At 36.5% G+C, this 22,216-nt stretch overlaps 1 protein-coding gene across 1 annotated transcript in view; it reads right to left on the minus strand.

Moving 5' to 3' along the window:
* EYS (eyes shut homolog) overlaps nucleotides 1-22,216 on the minus strand; it is a 1,607,944-nt gene that overhangs the window by 972,069 nt on the left and 613,659 nt on the right. Inside the window, 2 exon segments of the mRNA XM_045842859.1 lie at nucleotides 652-744; nucleotides 1,159-1,255. Coding sequence (XP_045698815.1) covers nucleotides 652-744; nucleotides 1,159-1,255 — 190 coding nt within the window.

Raw genomic sequence — 22,216 nt, forward strand, 5'->3', positions numbered from 1 at the left:
CATGGACAGGAGAATAATGAATAAATGTTGGCATATATTTAAGTGGGTTGTTCTATAACAGCTAAAAATAAATAAAGGAGAAAGCTGCATTATTAGATAATGCTGAAACATCAAGTTCAACAAAATAAATTCTTTCAAAAGACTATACACATTATTAGTTCAGCTATATTAATATGAAAACTAAAGAGCATTTTGTTCGGGCATATATGGAATTAATATTGTATATTGAGGGTAAAGGTGGTAAGCATAAAAGGAGGATATTTAATACAATTGGATAGGAGAGTGGAAGAGTATTTGGGGACAAGCACAAGGACAATGGTAATATTCTGCTTATAAGTTGAATAATGGGTGCATATATGTTCACCTTTTTATTAAAATATTTATTAATGCCCTGGCTGGTGTGGCTTAGTGGACTGAGTGCAGGCCTGCTAATCAAAGGGTCACAGGTTCAATTCCCAGTTAGGGCATCTGCCTGGGTTGCAGATCAGATCCCCAGTACGGGGCACATGATAGACAACCACATATTACTGTTTTTATCCCTTTCTTTCTCCCTTCCTTCTCCTCTCTCTAAAAATAAATAAATAAAATCCTTAAAAAATGTATTACATTACAGATATAAAATAATTGATTCAGGAAAATACTGCCTCTAACCTGTGTGTCAGGTCCACATAGGTTCCTTTATTTTTGCATTGATTAGTAGAACACTCAGTTTCAATTTCACACAGAAGTCCAAAAAACCCATTTCTGCAAACATACTTTTTAAACAAGAAATTTAATAATTTCATTGATATAAATGTCTAAAGTCAAAGCTCCAAATAATTGTAGCATGGCAAATTGTTAACAATAAAAAACATTCAATTTGCCCTGGCTGGTGTAGCTCAGTGGATTGAGTGTGGGCTGCAAACCAAAGTATTGCAGGTTTGATTCCCAGTCAGGGCACATGCCAGGATTGCAGGCCACGGCCCCCAGCAACCACACATTCACGTTTCTCTCTCTCGCTCTCTCTCTCTCTCTCCCTCCCTCCCCTCTCTAAAAATAAGTAAATAAATCTTAAAAAAACATTCAATTTGTCAATGAAATTATAAATGTACATACATTTAGATACATCTAGATGCATAAGTATGTATCTAAATTTTTGTTTTGATTTGTTTTCTCTACCTGCAATTGTTGGCCCCACCTTCACAGTCACCATAGTTCTGATAGGAGAGGGAGAAGCGCTCGTTCATGTTAATTTTGCAGTGTTTCCTTTTAACTCCTGCAAACAGAGGTGGGAAAGGCATGGATGAGCAATTGTCATTTCAGGGTGTAAATCACAATCAGTGAAATAGAGTCTGGAGAATTTGCTCATAATGAAAGTTAAGAAATAAAGAGAGAAAACACCTCATCTTTGGTTTTTCATACAACTCTATTTTATGGAATGTATAAATAAAGCTATACTAGTTTCTAATGAATGAGTTTAAATAAAAGAGTCAAGGAAGAAATACTTTAGTGACTCTCTTGGAAAAGTAGGGTTATTTTTAATGTCACTGTTTTTTAAGGTATTTAAGTGTTTGAACAAAAAGAATTGCAATAATCTGAAAAGCAAATGAATTAATGTGCTTACCAATAAAGAAAACTGAGCTTCAATGATCAAATTTATTCAGGACAATTAGAAGATGAAGAAAACTATTTGTTTTTCATATCTAAGTGACTCAAAGAAAACAAATTATTTTGATTCACAGCTACATAATTAGTCATCCATTTAAACAGATGTCAGTTATATTTTAAAATAATGAAGAACATTAAAAAATTACATAGCTGTAATTATCACAAAACATTTGTGTCAGAAAAAAATCACCATAATTTTTACTTTTTAAAATACATTAAACATTTTAATGAATATGATTAACATTTAAACAATTATTCCCATGGTTATATATTAACTAGGTATAACAAATTACATACTTAACATTCATTTTGTCTTGTTAACATTTTTCTATATGAATTAAAAATATAAGAAACAAGATTTTCCTTTCTCTTAATTTTTAGTGATATAATGAAGAAACAAATAATTGTAGTGACATTATATATGTCAGTATCTACTCAGATTTTTGTCACTTTAAGAAAACTAGATTTATTACTGGCATACAAAAAGACTGCAATTGGAATTCAGAAGCATTGAAAAGAGAGGGTGTTTCAACTACCCATGAATTATTCTTCCCTTAGTACCTTCCCATATAGTCTTTCCTCCCCTGCAAATGACTGTTGATGTTCCAAGTTTCAAAACATATATAATATTGGCATGAGGATGTCATAACACACTTTCCTCGGGCTATCTCTCATGACCTTTTGGCTTCAGCATCTACTGCTCAGGGTAAAATCCTTTCCCTCTTTTCCCACTCAGATTATTGTGAGACAACACTTGACTAGTCTAATTTATCTTTTCACATCACTCCATGAGACAAGTCATTGTCATTCTCTGTGATATCTCCCATCAGGTCAAGAGCCAAACACCCCTCTGACTGAGGTTTGGGAAGTTGGTATTACATCTTGTGAAATCCGGCTGCCTCTTTACCAGAAAATATTATGTAAATCTAAAAAAAATAGTTGAACAACAGAAGATAAGAACAAGAAAAATCAAAGCACATATGCAACATGGCTTACAGTATACAGTAGAATTTAAGAGTCTAAGTTCTGAGTGCAGGCTGTCAACTCAAATCTTGTATCTGTCATTAACCAGATATGTGACATTAAGCATATTGCAGTACTTCTCTTTGCCTCAGTTTTTCTATCTGTAAAATGGGTATGATAATAGCATCTCTTTTTCCCCTATCTTTTTGGGTGGCAAGAAGGTCCTTTGCTTATTTTGGGGGTTTCCCATGACCCTATCTGAAAAATTTTCACTATGTTTGCCTTATATTTATCTACTTCATGACAGGAGAAAATAACATCTGAAAATTAATCATGCTATGTTCTATGTTTTAATCATTAATATTGTTACTACTACTAATATTACTATATTGAAAAATGCTTTCAATCATGAAATCCTTACCATTGGTAATCTGGTAAATAAATTATGAATTAGGTTAAATTTAAAAAAATAAATTCATATGTATCAATAATTATATTAAATATGATATTTAAAAATGCTTCAATTTAAGGCAGAAATAGACTAAATAACAGAACCAACCACATGATATTTAAAAGAAACTCAAAATTCACTTTAGAGACAAGTATAGATTAGAAGTAGGAATGTAAAATAAAGACGCACCATGAAATACTAATCATAAGAAACCTGGAGAGCCCATGTGACAGATAGACCAGATAGTGTTCAGAACAAGAATCATTATTTGTCCTATTTTTTCTTACACAATTACCAGAAACATGAAGTTGGATGCTAATAATTTTAATTCATACACAAGAGACGTACCTTCAGCATTAAAAATAAAATGAGTTATTTCTAACTTAATACAGTTCTCCTAATTTTAGGTGAGCAAGTTATTATTCAGCATACATTCCCATTCCTCAGTCACTATTGCTATTATATAAACTGCAACTGTCATAATATAGTTATAAATAACATAATAAGCTTTTTCTTTACATATTTGCTTCAAATTAAAATTTTTTACAAGTTAAAGTTTTAGAGAGTCGATGTATTCCACCATTCATACTTCTAGTATGACTAGCTTTGTCTAGGAGGCTTGGGATATTGACAGTAATATGTTTCCTAGAAATATTCTTCTGACACACTGCAGCTCAGGGGCACTAGCTAGAGAAATGCCAGTGTGACTCCCTGAGTTCATCCAGACTGATGAATCAGAAGAACAGTCAGGACCTGGGAACTCAGACCGCTCACAGGATAAACTTATTTTCTGTGATTTTACCTTATTCATTTAGTTTGACATTTCTGAGATGGAGCTTTGTTACCAACTAGCAGCATATGTCAATGGACTGCAGAAATTAGATTACTGACATGCAGTAGACATTTGGAGAAAAAAAATAAAGTAGATATGGATTGCATTTAGAATAAGACAAAACTTTGCTGAGGAAGCTTATATTTAAGAGATTTAAAGAAGGGAAATGTATACTTAGTCCCAAATTTTCCATAGTCCTTGGTGTGAGCAGTTGATGTTTATTCGTGTAAAAGGTACAAGCAGTGACAGCTAAAAGTCTGTCAAAACTAAAAGTACAGTGGATTAATTCTGTGTTGTTCTTCTGCTACTTATCTCCATCCAGAACTACTCAGCTATGTCTATTAACTGAAATAGAGTCCTTTACACACAAATAATGAGTTTTTCTCAGACCGATGTTTTTTTAATCATTGTCTCAGTATCTTGCCTGGGTATTATCATAGCAAATGCACGTGACTGGTTAACAAATGATATTACACTTCTCCATTCCCCCAAAACATACCATAAAAGTAGTGACTAAACCTACTGCTATTTTTTTTAATATTTTATTTAATTATTTTTACAGAGAAGAAAGGAGGGAAAAAGAGAGGGAGAGAAAATTTAATGTATGGTTACCTTTTGCACACCCCTTACTGGAGACCTGGTTCACAACCCAGGCAAGTGCCCTGACTGGGAATAGAACCAGTTACCCTTTGATTTGCAGGCCAGTGCTTAATCCACTGAGCCATACCAGCCAGAGCAGTACTACTGCTAAAATTTTGGAGAAAAACAACTTGTTAATATCTTCTCATTTCCAACAAGCATAGTTTATTCGTACTTGATTCTCTAGATGATATTGCACAGAACAAAGTATGCCAAATATAAGTTTTCATAAAACCATTTTAGTAACATTATATCATTCAGGGTTATAACTTGAAACTATCACATTAGAAGTTATATCACTTGAAGTAATTAGAAATGAAAATATATAAAGAAAACCTAGAGTATATCTTTCAAGTATCCAAACAAAGCAGTGTCAAAACCATACATGTTTTAAATAAAAAATAAATTATTAAAAGTGAATTATTTTCAAAAGTACTAAAGTATATTTGTATTTCTTATTTATTTAATTAATACTTCTTATTTAAAAATTAATATCAATGTATTTTAAAATTATGAAACAAAAAGGATTTTTCTCTTTACAAGTCAGAAAATTTTATAAATTTTGTTTTCTTTTTTATCTTAAAACAACATAATACAAATATTAATATTTCCTTTAAAATTAGCCAATCGTACAAAAATTGTTGAAGATTTAACTTTGAAAGCTCTGAAAGTATAACTAATATTTTCAATAAGTCCTATTAAGATTTTTTAACACTGATTTTAAGTCAACTTTAAAAAATTAAAGCTGATATTTTTCTTAGACTTTAGCAATAAATATTTGACATGTTTTAAAGGTAATTGAGAACAGTATACATTTTCTTTGAATAATTTTCCTATTATAAATTTCCAAAGCTATTTGAACTTAGTAGACATGTGCTACTACATAAGCACCTGTTTTTAACTTTCAAAAGAACACTTTTTAATTTAGTCAAACTATTTTGTCCAGTGACATTTACTTGGTGCTTGGAATTATACACCATGGTTGATGTGGCATTACCATAATAATAGTGTATATACTAGACTAATAGGTACATTTAAATGCAACTGCTTGCCTCCTCTGGTGGTACAAACCCATCAAGTTTAGAATGCCATCAATGATACACATCAATGATCTGATTCTTCCTTTCACTGCATCTTACAATAAGACTTTTCCTCAATTTAATACTTTGTAAAGTGTCATTCATAGAAACTTTTGATACTTTCACCTTAGAGACATATGGATGAAGTGCCTACATTAGAAAACTAATCTTTTTTTTTAAGATTTTATTTATTCATTTCTTAGAGAGGGAAGGGAGGGAGAAAGAGAGAGAGAAACATCAATGTGTGGTTGCTGGGGGTCATGGTCCGCAACCCAGGCATGTTCCCTGACTGGGAATCGAACCTGTGACACTTTGGTTTGCAGCCCACGCTCAATTCACTGAGTTACACTAGCCAGGGCTGAAAACTAATCTCTTTAAGTTAAATTAAAAGTATTTAATAGGCTGATGCTCTTGCTTATAAACTGAGGCATTATTTTAAGTAGAATCCTTCCTAAAGACAATATTAGAAAATACATGTATTTAAGAATAAAGGAAAGAAGCCCTGGCTGGCGTAGCTCAGTGGATTGAGCACGGGCTGGGAACCAAAGTGTCCCAGGTTCGATTCCCAGCCAGGGTACATTCCTGGGTTGTAGGCCATAACCCCCAGCAACCGCACATTAGTGTTTCTTTCTCTCTCTCTCTCTCTCTCCCTCCCTCCCTCCCTCTATCCCTTCCCTCCCCAAAAAATAAATAAATAAAATCTTAAAAAAAAAAAAAAAGAATAAAGGAAAGAAAAAACAAATGGGATTTCACCAAAATAAAAAGCTTCTGTATGGCTATAGAAAACAGCATTAAAATGAAAACAGAACCAACCATATGGGAAAACATATTTGCCAATGAAACCTCGGACAAGGGTTTGATCTTCAGAATATATAAAGAACTCACCCGACTCCACTCCAAGAAGACAAACAACCTAATTAAAAATGTGCAAAGGACTTGGACAGACACTTGTCCAAGGAGGACATACAGAGGGCCCAGAGACATATAAAAAGATGTTCAGCATCACTAGCCATCAGAGAGATGCAAATTAAAACCACAATGAGATATCACTTAACATTGTGAGAATAACCATCATAAACAAATCAACAAACAACAAGTGCTGGAGAAGATGTGGAGAAAAAGGAATGCAGACTGGTGCAGCCACTGTGGAAAACAGTATGGAAATTCCTCAGAAAACTGAAAATGGAACTGCCTTTTGACCTGCTATTCCACTGCTGGGATTATACACTAAGAATCCTGAAATATCAATTCGAAAGAATTTATGGACCCCAATGTTCATAGCAGCACAATTTACAATAGCCAAGTGCTGGAAGAAACCTAAGTGTCTCTCAGTAAATGAAAGGATCAAAAACTATGGTACATTTACACAATGGAATACTACGCAACAGAAAGAAGGAGCTCCTATCCTTTGAAACAGCATGGATGGAACTGGAGAGCATTATGGTAAGTGAAATAAGTCAGGCAGTGAAAGACAAATACCATATGATCTCACCTATGAGTGGAACCTAATCAACAAAACAAACAAGCAAGCAAAATAGAACCAGAGACATTGCAATTAGGAACAAACTGACAGTAACCAGATGGGAGGAGGGAAGTGATAATGAGGGAAAAACGGGGAAGGGTTTTCAGGAACAACTATAAAGGACACAGGGACAAAACCAAAGGGGGGTAGGGTCATGGGTGGGAAGTGGGAATACCTGGGGTGGGGGGGGAATGGGGACAACTGTACCTGAACAACAATAAAAAAGGTCTAAAAAAGAAATAGTTCTAATTCATTAAAAAAGCCTCAGCATCTTGTTTTATGATTACATTAAGTCAAATAACAGCCAAATTAGAAATGCAGCTAGTCATCCCATCAAATAGAATAAATAGTGGACGAAAAAAATATATATTTAAGGATAAAATGATTGTAGATTTCTCACTATATTCACACACATGATAAATAGATAATCTACTGTATTCAGTATACATCCATCTACACAGGTCCATGTGTGTTTCATCTAAAGTCATCTTTACCTCTGTAACACTCAGGTCATTTTTATATATCACTGTTACTAGTCTGAGGTTTAATTCAGTTTACTCAGCATCTCCTACTTAACTAGCTCTTTCCCTTCACTGTATGCAGTAGACATTACTTCTTTTATAATAAGAAACTGCTTTTTTTATCCTTTTTTATTCACAGTTTTCCTAACTTTTTACCTTTTGCCTCCCTCCATCCAGCTCCCACCCCAGCTTGCATAGTCCATTCCCACACTGTTGCCCATGCCCATGGGTCATTCATAAAAGTTCTTTGACTAATCCCTTCCCCTTCTTTTCATCATACCTCTCCTACCTCCTCCCCTCTTACAGCTATCAGTCTGTTCCATGTTTCCATGACTCTGGTTCTATTTTTCTCATTAGTTTGTTTTTGTTCATTAAATTTCTCTTATAAATAAGACCATATGGTATTTGTCTTTCACAGCTGGTTCATTTCACTTAGCATAATGGTCTCCAGGCCATCTATGTTGTCAAAAGGGTAGGAATTCCTTCTTCTTTCTTTGTGTTGCGCAGTATTCCATTGTGTAAACAAAGCACCATTTTTTAATCCTTGCATCTACTGATGGGCACTTAGGCTGTTTCCAACATTTGACTATTGTAAATAGTGCTGCTATGAACATAGGGGTGCATAAGATTTTTGAATTGGAGTTTCAAAATTCTTAGGGTATATTCCCAGCAATGGAATCACTGGATCAAAGGGAAGTTTCATTTTTAATTTTTTGAGTGAATTTCTTACTGTTTTCCATAGTGGCTGTACCAGTCTGCATTCCAACCAACAGTGCACTAGGGTTCCCTTTTCTCCACATCCTTTCTAGCCTGTGTTGTCTGTTGACTTATTAATGATGACCATTCTGACAGGTGTGAGGTGATATCTCATTGTGGTTTTAATTTGCACCTCTCTGATGGCTAGTGATGTTGAGCATCTTTTCATATGTCTATGGGTCATCTGTATGACCTCCTTGGAAAAGTGTCTGTTCAGATCCTTTGCCTATTTTTTAATTGTATTGTTTGTCTTCCTGGCATTGGATCATATGAGTTTTTAATATATTTTGGAGATTGAACCCTTGTCCGATATATCATTGGAAATATGTTCTCCCATACAGTTAGTATCTTTACAGTATACAATTCTTTAGCCATGCAGCATCCTATTTAATGCAGTCCCATTTGTTCATATTTCCTTTTATTTCCCTTGCCCTAGGAGATATATTGGCAAAAATATTGCTTGGGATATCTGCAGTTTTACTGCCTGTGTTTTCCTCTAGGCCCCTTATAGTGTCATGGCTTATATATAAGTCTTTTATCCATTTTAAGTTTATTGTGGTATATGGTGTAAGTTGGTGGTCCAGTCATTTTTTGGCATGTACCAGTCCAGTTCTCCCAACACCATGTGTTGAAGAGACTATTTTTACTACATTGTGTAAACATGCTCCCTTTGTCAAATATTAATTGGCCACACAGACATGAGTTTATTTCTGGGCTCTTTACTCTGTTCCATTGATCTATGTGTCTGTTCTTATGCCAGTATCAAGCTGTTTTGATTACATTGGCCTTGTAGTGTAGTTTGATATTAAGTATTATGATCCCTCCAATTTTATTCATCTTCTTTCTCAAGATTGCTGTGGTTATTTGGGATCATTTTTGGTTTCATATAAATTTTTGAAGTATTTGTTCTAGATCTGTGAAATATGCCATTGGTATTTTAATAGAAATTGTATTGAACATATAGATTGCTTTGGCTAGTATGGACATTTAGATGATGTTAATTCTTCCAGTCCATAAACAGGGAATATGCTTTCATTTATTTGTATCTTCCTCAATTTCTTTCTTCACTGTTCCATAGTTTTCTGAGTATAGGTCTTTTACTTCCTTGGTTAAATTTATTCCTAGGTACTTTATTTATTTATTTATTTAATTTTATTTTAATCATTGTTCAAGTACAGTTTTCTCCCACTTACTCCCATTCCAGCCCACCCTCCCAACCCTCCCCTCTCCCCCCCCATTACCCCCCACTCCTAGTTTTCGTCCATGTGTCTTCCAAATTTGTTCCTGTAAACCCTACCCATTCCCCCCTGAAATTCCCTCTTCTCTCCCCTCTGGTCACTGTCAGTCTGTCCCCTATTTCAGTGTCTTTGGTTATATTTTGCTTGTTTCTTTGTTTTGTTGTTTAGGTTCCTGTTAAAGGTGATATGATGTGGTATTTGTCTTTCACTGCCTGGCTTGTTTTGCTTAGCATAATGCTTTTCAGCTCCATCCATGCTGTTGCAAAGGGTAGGAGCTCCTTCTTTCTTTCTGCTGCATAGAATTCCATTGTGTAAATGTACCATAGTTTTTTGATCCATTCATTTACTGATGGGCATCTAGGTTGCTTCCAGCACCTAGCTATTGTAAATTGTGCCACTATGAACATCGGGGTGCAAAGGTTCTTTTGTATTGGTGTTTCAGTGTTCTTAGGATAGAGTCCCAGCAGTGGAATTGCAGGGTCAAAAGGCAGATTCATTTTTAGTTTTCTGAGGAAGTTCCATACTGCTTTCCATAGTGGTTGTACCAGTCTGCAGTCCCACCAACAGTGCACTAGGGACCCCTTTTCTCCACAACCTCTCCAACACTTGTTGTTTGTTGCTTTGTTTATGATGGCATTCTGACTGGTGTGAAGTGGTATCTCATTGTGGTTTTAATTTGCATCTCTCTGACAGCTAGTGACATTGAACATCATTTCATGTGGCTTTGGATTTTCTGTTTGTGCTCCTTGGAGAAGTGTCTGTTCAAGTCCTTTGCCCATTTTTCAATTGGGTTACTAGTCTTCTTAGAGTGGAGTTGTGTAAGTTCTTTATATATTTTGGAGATTAAACCCTTGTCTGAGGTATCATTGGCAAATAAGTTTTCCCATACAGTTGGTTCTCTTTTTATTTTGATACTGTTTTCTTTAGCTGTGCAAAAGCTTTTTTATTTTGATGAGGTCCCATTTGTTTATTCTTTCCTTTATGTCCCTTGCTCTAGGAGACATGTCAGTAAAAAAGTTTCTGCGTGAAATATCTGAGATTTTCCTACCTATGTTCTCTTCTAGGACTTTAATGGTGTCACGATTTATATTTAAGTCTTTTATCCACCTTGAATTTATTTTTGTATATGGTGTAAGTTGGTGCTCGAGTTTCATTTTTTTGCACGTGGCTGTCCAGTTCTCCCAACACCATTTGTTGAAGAGGCTATTTTTACTCCATTTTATGTTGCTGCTTCCTTTGTCAAATATTAATTGACAGTAGAGACTTAGGTTTATTTCTGGGCTCTCTGTTCTGTTCCATTGGTCCATGTGTCTGTTCTTATGACAGTACCAGGCTGTTTTGATTACAGTGTCCTTGTAGTATAGTTTAGTGTCAGGTATTATGATCCCTCCTACTTTACTTTTCTTTCTCAAAATTTCAGCAGCTATTCGGGGTCGTTTATGGTTCCATATAAATTGTTGAAGTGTTTGTTCTATGTCTGTGAAATAAGCCATTGGTACTTTAATAGGTATTGCATTGAATGGGTAAATTGCTTTTGGTAGTATGGACATTTTGATGATATTAATTCTTCCAATCCATGAACACGGTATATGTTTCCATTTGTTTGTGTCTTCCTTGATTTCTTTCTTTAGTGTTGTGTAGTTTTCTGAATACAGGTCTTTTACCTCTTTGGTTAGGTTTATTCCTAGATATTTTATTTTTCTTTTTGCTATTTCAACTGGGATTTTTTTCTTGATTTCTGCTTCTGCTGTTTCATTGTTGGTGTACAGAAATGCCTTTGATTTCTGGATATTGATTTTGTATCCTGCTGTTTTGCCAAATTCACTTATTAGGTCAAGCAGATTTTTGGTGGAGTCTATAGGATTTTCTATGTACACTATCATATCATCTGCAAACAGTGACAGTTTTGTTTCCTCCTTTCCGATTTGGATTCCTTTTATTTCTTTTTCTTGTCTGATTGCTGTGGCTAAAACTTCCAGTACTATATTGAATAGAAGTGGTGAAAGTGGACATCCTTGTCTTGTTTCTGTTCTTAGTGGAAAAGATTTTAATTTTTGGCCATTGAGTATGATGTTGGCTGAAGGTCTCTCATATATGGCCTTTATCATGTTGAGGAATGCTCCCTCTATTCCCACTTTGCCGAGTGTTTTTATCATGAATGGGTGCTGTACCTTATCAAATGCTTTTTCTGCATCTATTGATATGATCATGTGGTTTTTGTCTTTGCTTTTGTTTATGTGATGTATTACATTTACTGATTTGCGAATATTGTACCATCCTTGTATCCCTGAAATGAATCCCACTTGGTCATGGTGTATGATCTTTTTAATGTACTGTTGGATACAGTTTGCCAGTATCTTGTTGAGGATTTTAGCGTCAATGTTCATCAGCAATATTGTCCTGAAGTTTTCTTTCTTTGTTGTGTCTTTACCTGGTTTTGGAATTAGGATGATGTTGGCCTCATAAAAAGAGTTTGGGAGTCTTCCATCTTTTTGGATTTTTTGGAATAGTCTGTGAAGGATAGGGGTTAGCTCTTCCTTAAATGATTTGTAGAATTCTCCTGTGAAACCATCTGGTCCAGGGCTTTTGTGGGTTGGGAGTTTTTTGATTATTGCTTCAATTTCTTTTGCTGTTATTGGTTTGTTCAGGCTTTCTGATTCTTTTTTATTGAGTTTTGGAAGACTGTATTTTTCTAGAAATTTGTCCATTTCATCTAGGTTTTCAAATTTCTTGGCATACAGTTCTTTGTAGTAATTTCTTACAATCCTTTGTATTTCTGTGGTATCTGTTGTAATCTCTCCTCTCATTTCTGATTGTGTTTATTTGGGTTTTCTCTCTTTTTCTCTAGACAAGTCTGCTTAAAGGCTTGTTCATTTTGTTTATCTTTTCAAAGAACCAGCTCTTGGATTCATTGATCCTTAGAATTGTGCTTTTAGTCTCTATGTCATTTAATTCTGCTCTGATCTTGGTTATTTCCTTCCTTCTGCTTGCTCTGGGCTGTCTTTGTTGTTGTTCCTTGAGTTCTTGTAGACATAGGGTTAGGTTGCTTGTTTGAAATGTTTCTAACTTTTTTAGGTGGGCCTGTATCGCTATGAACTTCCCTCTCAGGACTGCCTTGGCTATGTCCCATAAGTTTTGGGTTGTTGTTTGTTTTCATTTGTTTCAAGAAACCTTTTGATTTCTCCCCTAATATCATTCTTAACCCATTCATTGTTTAATAGCATGCTATTTAATCTCCATGAATTTGAGTGTTTTGGGTTTTTTTCCTTGGGGTTGGTTTCTAGTTTCAGTCCTTTGTGATCCGAGAAAGTGCTTGGTATGATTTCAATTTTTTTGAAATTGTTGAGGCTTGTTTCGTGTTCTATCATGTGGTCAATCTTTGAAAATGTTCCATGTACATTTGAAAAAAATGTGTATTTAGCTTCTTTGGGACGGAGGGTTCTGTATATATCAGTAAAGCCCATTTCATCTAGGGTATTGTTCAATGCCACAATATCTTTGTTGATATTTTGTTTGGAAGATCTGTCCATTTTTGATAGAGGGGTGTTAAAATCCCCCACAATAATTGTGTTGCTGTCCATATCTTTCTTGAAGTCCTCTAAGATTTTCTTTATGTATTTGGGTGCTCCTATGTTGGGTGCATATATATTTACAATATTTATGTCTTCTTTGTGGATTCTTCCCTTGAGTATTATGAAATGACGTTCTGGGTCTCTCTTTATGGTCCTTTTTTGGAAGTCTTTTTTGTCAGATATGAGTATTGCTACCCTGGCTTTTTTTTCCTGTCCATTTGCTTGGAAAATTTGTTTCCAGCCCTTCACTTTCAGCCTATGCAGATCTTTTATCCTGAGGTGGGTCTCTTGTAGGCAGCATATATGTGGGTCGTGTTTTCTTATCCAATCAGCTATTCTATGTCTTTTGATTGGAGCATTTAATCCATTTACGTTTAAGGTTATTATTGATAGGTACTTATTCATTGCCTTTTATGTATGTGTGTTCCTCTCTCACTCTCTCTTTTCCTTTCTTTCCTTAAATCAGTCCCTTTAGCATCTCTTGCACAGCTGGTGTAGTGGAGGGGTATTCTTTTAGACTTCTTTTGTCTGAGAAGCTTCTTATTTGGCCTTCTATCTTGATTGAGAGCCTTGCTGGGTAAAGTAGTCGTGGTTGCAGGCCTCTGGTTCTCATTACTTGGATTATTTCTTGCCATTTTCTTCTGGCTTGGAGTGTTTCCATTGAGAAGTCAGCTGTTAGCCTTATTGGGGCTCCCTTGTATGTCACTTCCTGTTTCTCCCTTGCTGCTTTTAGTATTCGCTCTTTGTCTTGAAATTTTGCCATTTTAATTATGATGTGTCTTGAGTTGGGTCTCTTTGGGTTCCTCTTGATTGGGACTCTCTGTGTTTCCTGGATTTGTGTGACTTTTTCTCTCATCAAATTAGGGAAGTTTTCCATCATTACTTTTTCAAATAGGTTTTCTATTCCTTGTTCTTCTTCTTCTCCTTCTGGTATCCCTATTATACGGATATTATTAAGTTTCATATTGTCTCGCATTTATCCCTCTTATTGTCTCTTAATCCTTCTTCATTCTTTCTGAGCCTCTTTTCCTTTTCTTGCTCTTTCTGGGTCTTTTCTTCTACTTTGTCCTCTAGCTCACTGATCCAATCTTCTGCTTCATCGATCCTGCTTTTCATTCCTTCTACTGTGTTCTTCAGTTCAGAAATTGTATTTTTCATTTCCTCTTGGCTCTTGTTGAGAGTTTCTATTTCCTTTTTCATGTTCATGTAGTTTTCAGTGAGTTCATTGTAGCTTCCCTGTAGTTTCTGGTAGCTCATTGTGAGCTCATTGAGCTTCCTGACGATCATTGCTTTGAACTCAATATCTGATAGTTGAATTGCCTCTATTTCATTTAGCATTCTTTCTGAGGCTTCCTCCTTTCCTTTCATTTGGGGATTGTTTCTTTTTCTTCCCATTGTTTGTGAGACTCTTCTTGTTCGCCTCAGCTTCTTATATTGATCGGTTCTGGCTCCCTGGGTTTATGTTGTGAAACTCTTTAGTAGAATAGCAGTGAGTTTCAGTGGTGCTGTTTCCTTGATCTTCCAAGCTCACTGGTCTTGGGCTGTCGTTTAAGTTGGCTTTGTGTTTGCCTTTGGGTTTTGGTTGTTGTTGAGTCTTTCTTTGGTGGTTCCTTCCCACCAGCTGGTTAAATGAGGGTCACTCTGTCCACCACCTCCTGTATTTTGTTGTCCTGGTGAGGGAAGGCTGTGTTGAAGCTGGTTCTTCTGTGTGTATAAGGTTTAAAGAATTCTTGTTCAGTTGTTTGTACTGGGTACTGTCTCTACTGTTTAGTTGTATTTCCAGATAGGTCTTGGATTGAGGTTTGTGTGGTTACTACTCCCTCCTTCACCTTCTTCTGTTGTTATCTGTTAGTGGTTCCTTTGTTGTTGGGTTTCCTCTTCCAGTGGGTATTCTGGTGTTCACCTTCTCCACTTATTCTTTCTTGTCATTAGTTGGAGGGGGAAGGTAAAGTGGTTTAAGACAACAACAGAGAATTCTATGCTATTTATGGTAGTAGCAGGTAGGGAAGAGATAGGAGATCCTTTGACTATGTATAGTGTTAACCGTGATCTTCCACCCAGCTAGCTGATTTTTAGAAAGGATAGAAAGAAGATAAGACTCTTGTTGGGGAAGGAAGGATTGTGAGTTGGATCTAGAAAACAGGGATGTTGTGGGAGGTCAGATTCTGGGGTAAGGTGAGAGTAAAGGATAGTAAATATGTGTAGTGTGTGAGAGAATAGAGTTAACCACTACAGTAATAGAGTTCAGGAAACTTTGAAATGGGCTAAGATCTGGGGGGGGTGTTGTGAAGTAATTACAATTGCATGGAACAGCAGTTATTTACAATAATATTATGGCAACAATCATATGACAGAGTCTATGAGATCTAGGTAACAAGAATAGGGAGAACAGAACCTTGAGTAGTGTGCTAATGGGACACAGGTGAGTTAAAGGACAGTAGATTAGTAATACAGTATGGAAAGAGATATCAGGGGAAAGCTGTCAGGTCCTACAATATATCCAGCCTAGCAAAGCAGACTATACAAAAAGAAGAGGGATATAAAAAATACTATTAAAAAAAGATGTAGGAATACTGGAAAAATAATAATAATACAAATATGCAATAACTTGCAGGTGCTCTGTAATAGCAGAGTGAAATTTATCTCACTGTCCCAGCTGTTGTGATGCCCCTTCTTTGGGCTCAACTTTGGTCTTTTCACAAATCCAGGATTTTGTCTCACTTGTAGGTATTTAGAAAAAATTTAAAAAAGTAAAAATAGAAAAAGCAGGTGAAGGAAGGGAGAAGAGATACAATTGGAGGACAGGAAGGAGGAAGGAATAAAACAAGAATCAGGTAAGAGAGGAAAAAGAAATCAAAAGAGAACAAAAACAATAAAAATTAAAAAATTAAAAATTGTTAAAAAAATAGAATCAAATTAAAAAGTCTCTTGGTTTCAAAGTGGCCAAACCGGTTTTTCTGCCCTTGCTGGCTGAGGCAGGCTGAAGGATGATTGTTTTGGCTTTTTTTCCTCGGCAGGCCAGGGGAGCTGCACTGGCTACTCAGCCTTGTGCCCTGGGTGTGGGAATCAGGTCTTTCCCCAGGGTTACTGCAGTGGACTGGGGTGTGGGGATGCTCTATCTGCACGTGCACCCACGTGCCTATGTGCCCATGTGCCAGTGTGCTGGTGCACCCACGGCTGGGTAGCAGGGAGGCTGGAGCCACTGATCACTTTAGGAGAATTCTCCAAACAGCGTCTGTGTCTATTCACTCCTTTCCCTTGAGAAATTCCTCCCGTTCAAGCCTGCCGCCCCCCACAGTGGCCTGGCTTCTCCCACCGCCAAAGGCTCGAGCCAGACCGGTGACCGTGGGGGTCCGGGTCCCCTGTGCCACTCAGCCCCTCTGGTGTCCACCACCTCCAAAGGTGCTCACCGCCCCCTTGTGTTTGCCAGCACCTGGATTCCTCCCAGAGCCACTCAGACCTTGTTTGGCTGGGGAGGGAGCAGGTGACCTGGTGAGCAGGTGACCTGGCTCTCTCCCAAGGACCCTATGACAAACCCAGCAGCGGCCTGGTCCTGGGGCTGCAGCCCCGGGACCACACACTGGTCCTGGGACCCTACCTTGTTGCAGCACTCTTCTTAGGGTCTGTTCTTTGGTCTTTCGGTTCTGCCACAATCCTTGGTCCCCTATTTTCAATAATGCTGAAGTATGTTGGTTGCTTGCCTCTCTACTCCATAGGTCAGTCAGGATTTTCTCCCCTGAGCAGAGGAAAGCCGAATCTGCTCCTTCCTACTCCAACGCCATCTTAGCCCCCTCTATTTTTTTTATTTTTTGTTCCTGTAGTAAATGGGGTTGTTTTGTAGTTTCTGTTTCTGATAGTTCATTGTTGATGTACAAAATGCTATCAATTTCTGAATATTGACTTTGTATCCTGCTACTCTGCCTAATTCACTTATTTGGTCAAGTAGTTTTTTGGTGGAGCTTATAGGGTTTACTATAGACTGATAACAACTAGTGAAATTAAAGCAGTAAGCAAAAGCTACTGACACACAAAAAAGTCTAGGACCATGTGGCTTCACAGGTAAATTTTAGCAAACATTCAAAGAAGAACTAACACCTCTCTTTCTCAAACTATTCTAAAAAATACAAGAAGAGGGAAGACTCCTGAACTTTTTTTACTAGGCCAGTATTATCCTAATCCCAAAACTAGGTATAGACACAACAAAGAATGAAAATTACAGGCCAATATCTCTGATGATCATAGATGCTAAAATCCTCCAAAAAATAGTAACAAACTGGATCCAAGAATATATTAAAAAGATCATACACTGTGGTCAAGTGGGATTAATTCCAGAGATGCTAGGATGATACAATATTCACAAATCCATAAATATGATATATCACATAAACAAAAAGAAAGATAAAAATTACATGATCATATCAATAGATGCAGAAAAAGCATTTGAAAATGTCCAGCACCCATTTATGATAAACATACTCAGCAAAGTGAGAGTGGAGGGAGCATACTCAACATAATAAAGGCCCTATATCAGAGATCTACAGCCAACATCGTACTCAACAGGCAAATACTAAAAGTGTTTCCCTTAAGATCAGGAACAAGACAAGGTGGTCTGCTCTCACCACTCTTATCAACGCAGTGGACATTACTTTCTGACCACATGCAATACAAACAAAGAAGCAAAAAAATCTTTGACAAGGAATGGAATTTATTGGTAGCCTAGTAGTTTAGAGAATTTAACAAGGAACTGTAGGAACTGCCAAGTTCTTTCTTAAGCATTTGTCCTACTGTATATACATCTCCATATGAAAGGAACATGGTGGGGTCTTGGCTACACCAACTGAAAACTGACAAGAGAGAAAGCTTCTTCTAGCATCATCTCTAACGAAGAGATTTAAATGGCAATATTCCAGTCACAAGCCCAGATTATAATTGACCAATTAATTACGATCAATCAATCATAATTGTCAGATGGATGTGTTTGTTATGTGTTTTAGCTTGAGTTCTTCCAAGAGAAAAGTCTCAGGTAATAATCTGCAAACAAGTAGTTTATTTGAGAGGTAATCTCAGGAATTCATGCAAGGAAGTAAGGAAATAATACAGGGAAGGGAGTGGTTTAACCAGAAGACTATTGTTGTGGGAAACTAATGCTCCAGGCTACTGGAGATCACCTTAGAAATCTTGTGGGACAGAACTCTGAGTTGTCACCCTAAACAAGGAAGCTGGGGTGTACATCCACAAATTCTCTTTCCTCGTGTATATTTCCATATTAAATGGGAATAATCTTAAAACATTTTACTTCTATGTTACATGTTATGTTAACATGTTTAGTTAACTTGTGTGTCTCTTCTTTGTACTCTAAATTTCTTGAGGGCATGTCTTTGCCCTGTTTAATTTATCCAGAACCTGTCTCAAGACAGGACACATGGTTGAAAAATCAATATATACTTTTCAAATGATATACAATATATACTTGTCAATAAACACAAGTCAAAAATTAATAAAGAATATAAATTTCAAATTTCTTGAAATTTGAAAGAATATAAATTTTGAGTTGTGTAAATTGATTGTACACTAAATCATGAAATCTAACACTATTGAAATATCAAGACTGAAACCCATTTGTTACTGGGAATCTTATGAAAATTTATTTGTCTTTCTATGTCATATTTTAACATTTATTGAAGCACTGATTGTTATCACAATTTTTTAAACAAATAAGATTATATGTAAATCAAACTTGTATTAAATTATTATTGTTACATATTTATCTGTATACCTATTTTCTACTAGAAAATATTTAATGTTACAGGGACCAAATTAATGCAACTCAGTTCTATTCAGGAGACCTGAGCCTTACTCATATCTTCTCTTACAAATGTCACCTCAGTAGTTTTGAGGTTTTACTACATTTATAATTTTTCAATTGCTTACATTGAAATAGATTAGTTTTGACTATAAGTTTTAATTACATTAAGTGAAATAGTTTTCTGCTGAGCAATTTGGCATAAATTAAAGCATTAGTTATTGTACTTGCTGATCACAGGGTAAATTTTAATGTCATATATAATTTGTCTTCTCTGTAGCCACATTATACTCTGGTTCTGGGATTTTAATTATAATCATACTCAAATTGTGGTAGAACCTACAGACAGACTAAAAAGCATTAACATAATTTCAGAAACAGGCTGAACTCTCAGCTCTTACCCTTAAATCTCTTTTCTCATGGCCTGCTATATTCTAGTTACTTGGTAAACACCAACAACTTGCAGAGTTCCAGCAAAGTTTCCATATAGTATATTTGCATAAGATGTTAAGTCTTGGAATTATTTCTGATTTTAAATTTCAAAATTCTTTAAAATGGAATTTGGTTAAAATATCTTCTTTAAAGTTATGGACTGGCTTTGACACAGGCAATATTTTAAATAACTATTAAAGTAACTCATGGTATAATATCTAAAATATTTCAGTCAACATCTTTTTTTTAATATTCTGAGGTATTTTTTAAAAGAATGTCAGAGTACTTTAGCTACAAAGGTTGAACTACTAAAGATAATATTAAGTAATCATTTTACAGTAGTTAGACCTCATTTACAGAAACTTACTCCTACAATTTCTTAGGTCTAGAAAAACATTTTTTCATCATAAGTACGCACACATACACAAATTGTGTCTACCTGCCACTCTGTCCATTGATTTTATATCCACTGATTTTATTAGTCACATTTCTCTGGAAGCCTCAAGTAAAATGACAAGGTTCCAAGAAAAAAATACAGGATTTTGCTTATATATAATGTTGAAATCTAAATTGTCCCCAAGCTCTTTTTGTGTATGCTCAAAAGATGGAAAATCTTATTATTAATTGATAGGTAGTAATAACATGATATGTCTGAACTTATTTTTCCCTCATCCTACAACAGGAGAGGAATCTCATAAGATTTTTAAAATTCACTAAGTGTATTTATGAATTGCAAATGAATCATAAAAAGCATGATTTGAGACTTCTAGTCAAGATGGCGGTTTAGACAGACATGGCTTAACTCTTTGCACAATCACATCAAAATTACGACTAAAATATAGAACAACCCTCACTCAGAACCATAAGAAATCTAATTGAATGGAAATCTGACAACTATGGAATTAAAGAAAACACACCCATACAGACTAACTAGTAGGAGGTGCACAGACATGGAATGGGGGCTAGTCCTTCACCTATGTGTGGTGGTTAAAAATTTGGGAGGGATATCTCGGGGGTGAGGAGCCTCAGCCCCACACTAGGCCCCACCAGTCCAGGGCTCTAGTGCCAGGAATATAAGCCCCCACAACTTCTGGCTGCAAAAACCAGTGAGGATTGAGTCAGTGAGAGAAATTGCTTGAGAGCCAAGCAGTTCCTCTTAAAGAACCCACACATGACTCACCTACTCAGATTTGGTCTCTCTGATCTCCAGCACCAGGGTAGCAGCTTAAAAGGCACCAGTGGTATACGGGGAGAAACTGGAGTATATGGCATCAAGGCAAGCAGAGGTTATTGTAGCTTTTCTAAATGTTCCCCCCACAGAATTGGCAAACTGGTACCTATCTGGGACTCCATCAACCTGGCTAACACTGTTTGACATGCCTTGAAGATCCCCAGAGACTCTGTCCCACCCAATTTACAGGCCCAGCCAAGCTGCTTTTCCATATGAAAGGCTGGTCTAGGCTCCTGCTTCACAACTTCCTAAATCCTATCAAACAAGCAACAGCTGGCCTCAGTGAGCCTCAGGCTTGGCAGTAGCAGCAGCCGGACTAGATTCACAGTTTAGATTCACCTGGGAATCTCCAAACCCAGCACAAGTAGAAGCCATCTTAGGTTGCTTTAGATTGCTTAGATTGCCCAGGCAGGGTGGCCCCGGGAAAAACACATGTGGGGGTTGACTTTGGCCAGCACCACCTGGGAAACCCCCAGGCCAGCACACACAGTGGACAGCTACAGACCATGTCGGAGGGGCAGATTTAGTGATCAGTAGTCACATCCAATCCTTGTAATTGACTGGCCCAAGTAAATCCCTTCCATTGATTGTCCAATAGCAACTTAATAATAGGAAGGTGTACTCAGCCCAGAAGAAAAGCACACCCTGAGTACCAAGTTTCAGTGATAGGGGAGGCTGAGCCACTGGGCCCTGCAGGACACCTACTACATTATGCCACACTACAAAGACACAGAGTCAAAGCAGCTCTACTTAGCAGAGAAACAAACATGGGGAGGCTGCCAAAATGAGGAGACAAAGAAACATGGCTCAAATGAAAGAACAGATCAAAACTCCAGTAAAAGAGCTAGACGAATTGGAGATAAGCAAACTATCAGATGCAGAGTTCAAAACATTGGTTATAAGGATGCTCAAGGAACTCAGTGAGGACCTCAGCAGCATAAAAATGATCTAGTCAGAAATAAAGGATAAACAAACTGAAATAGAGAACAATTTATAGGGAAATAAGAGTAGAGTAGATGAAGCTGAGAATCACATCAATGATATGGCACATAAGGAAGCAAAAAACAATCAATCAGAAAAACAAGAAGAAAAAAGAATCCCCTGCCCCAAAATGAGGATTGTATAAGGAGCCTCTATGACACCTTCAAGTGCTCCAACATTTGCATCTTAGTATACCAAAAGGAGAAGACAAAGAGCAAGAAATTGGAAATTTATTTGAAAAATTAGTGAAATAAAACTTCCTTAATTTGGTGAAGTAAATAGACAGTGAGTCAAGGAAGCATAGAGAGTCCCAAACAAGATGGATGCAAAGAGGCGCATTTCAAGACACAGCATGATTAAAATGCTAAAGGTTGAAAAGAGAATCTTAAAAGCAATAAGAAAAAGGCAGTTAGTTACCTACAAGGGGGTTCCCATAAGACTTACAGTTGACTTCTCAAAAGAAACTTTGCAGGCTAGAAGGGATTGGCAAGAAATATTCAAACTCATGAAAAGCAGAGACCTACAGAAAAGATTGCTCTACCCAGCAAA

This window comes from Phyllostomus hastatus, unplaced genomic scaffold (genome assembly GCF_019186645.2).
Source record: "Phyllostomus hastatus isolate PE091 unplaced genomic scaffold, TTU_PhHast_1.1 phas_contig_40, whole genome shotgun sequence".
In the NCBI taxonomy this organism is placed as follows: Eukaryota; Metazoa; Chordata; class Mammalia; order Chiroptera; family Phyllostomidae; genus Phyllostomus; species Phyllostomus hastatus.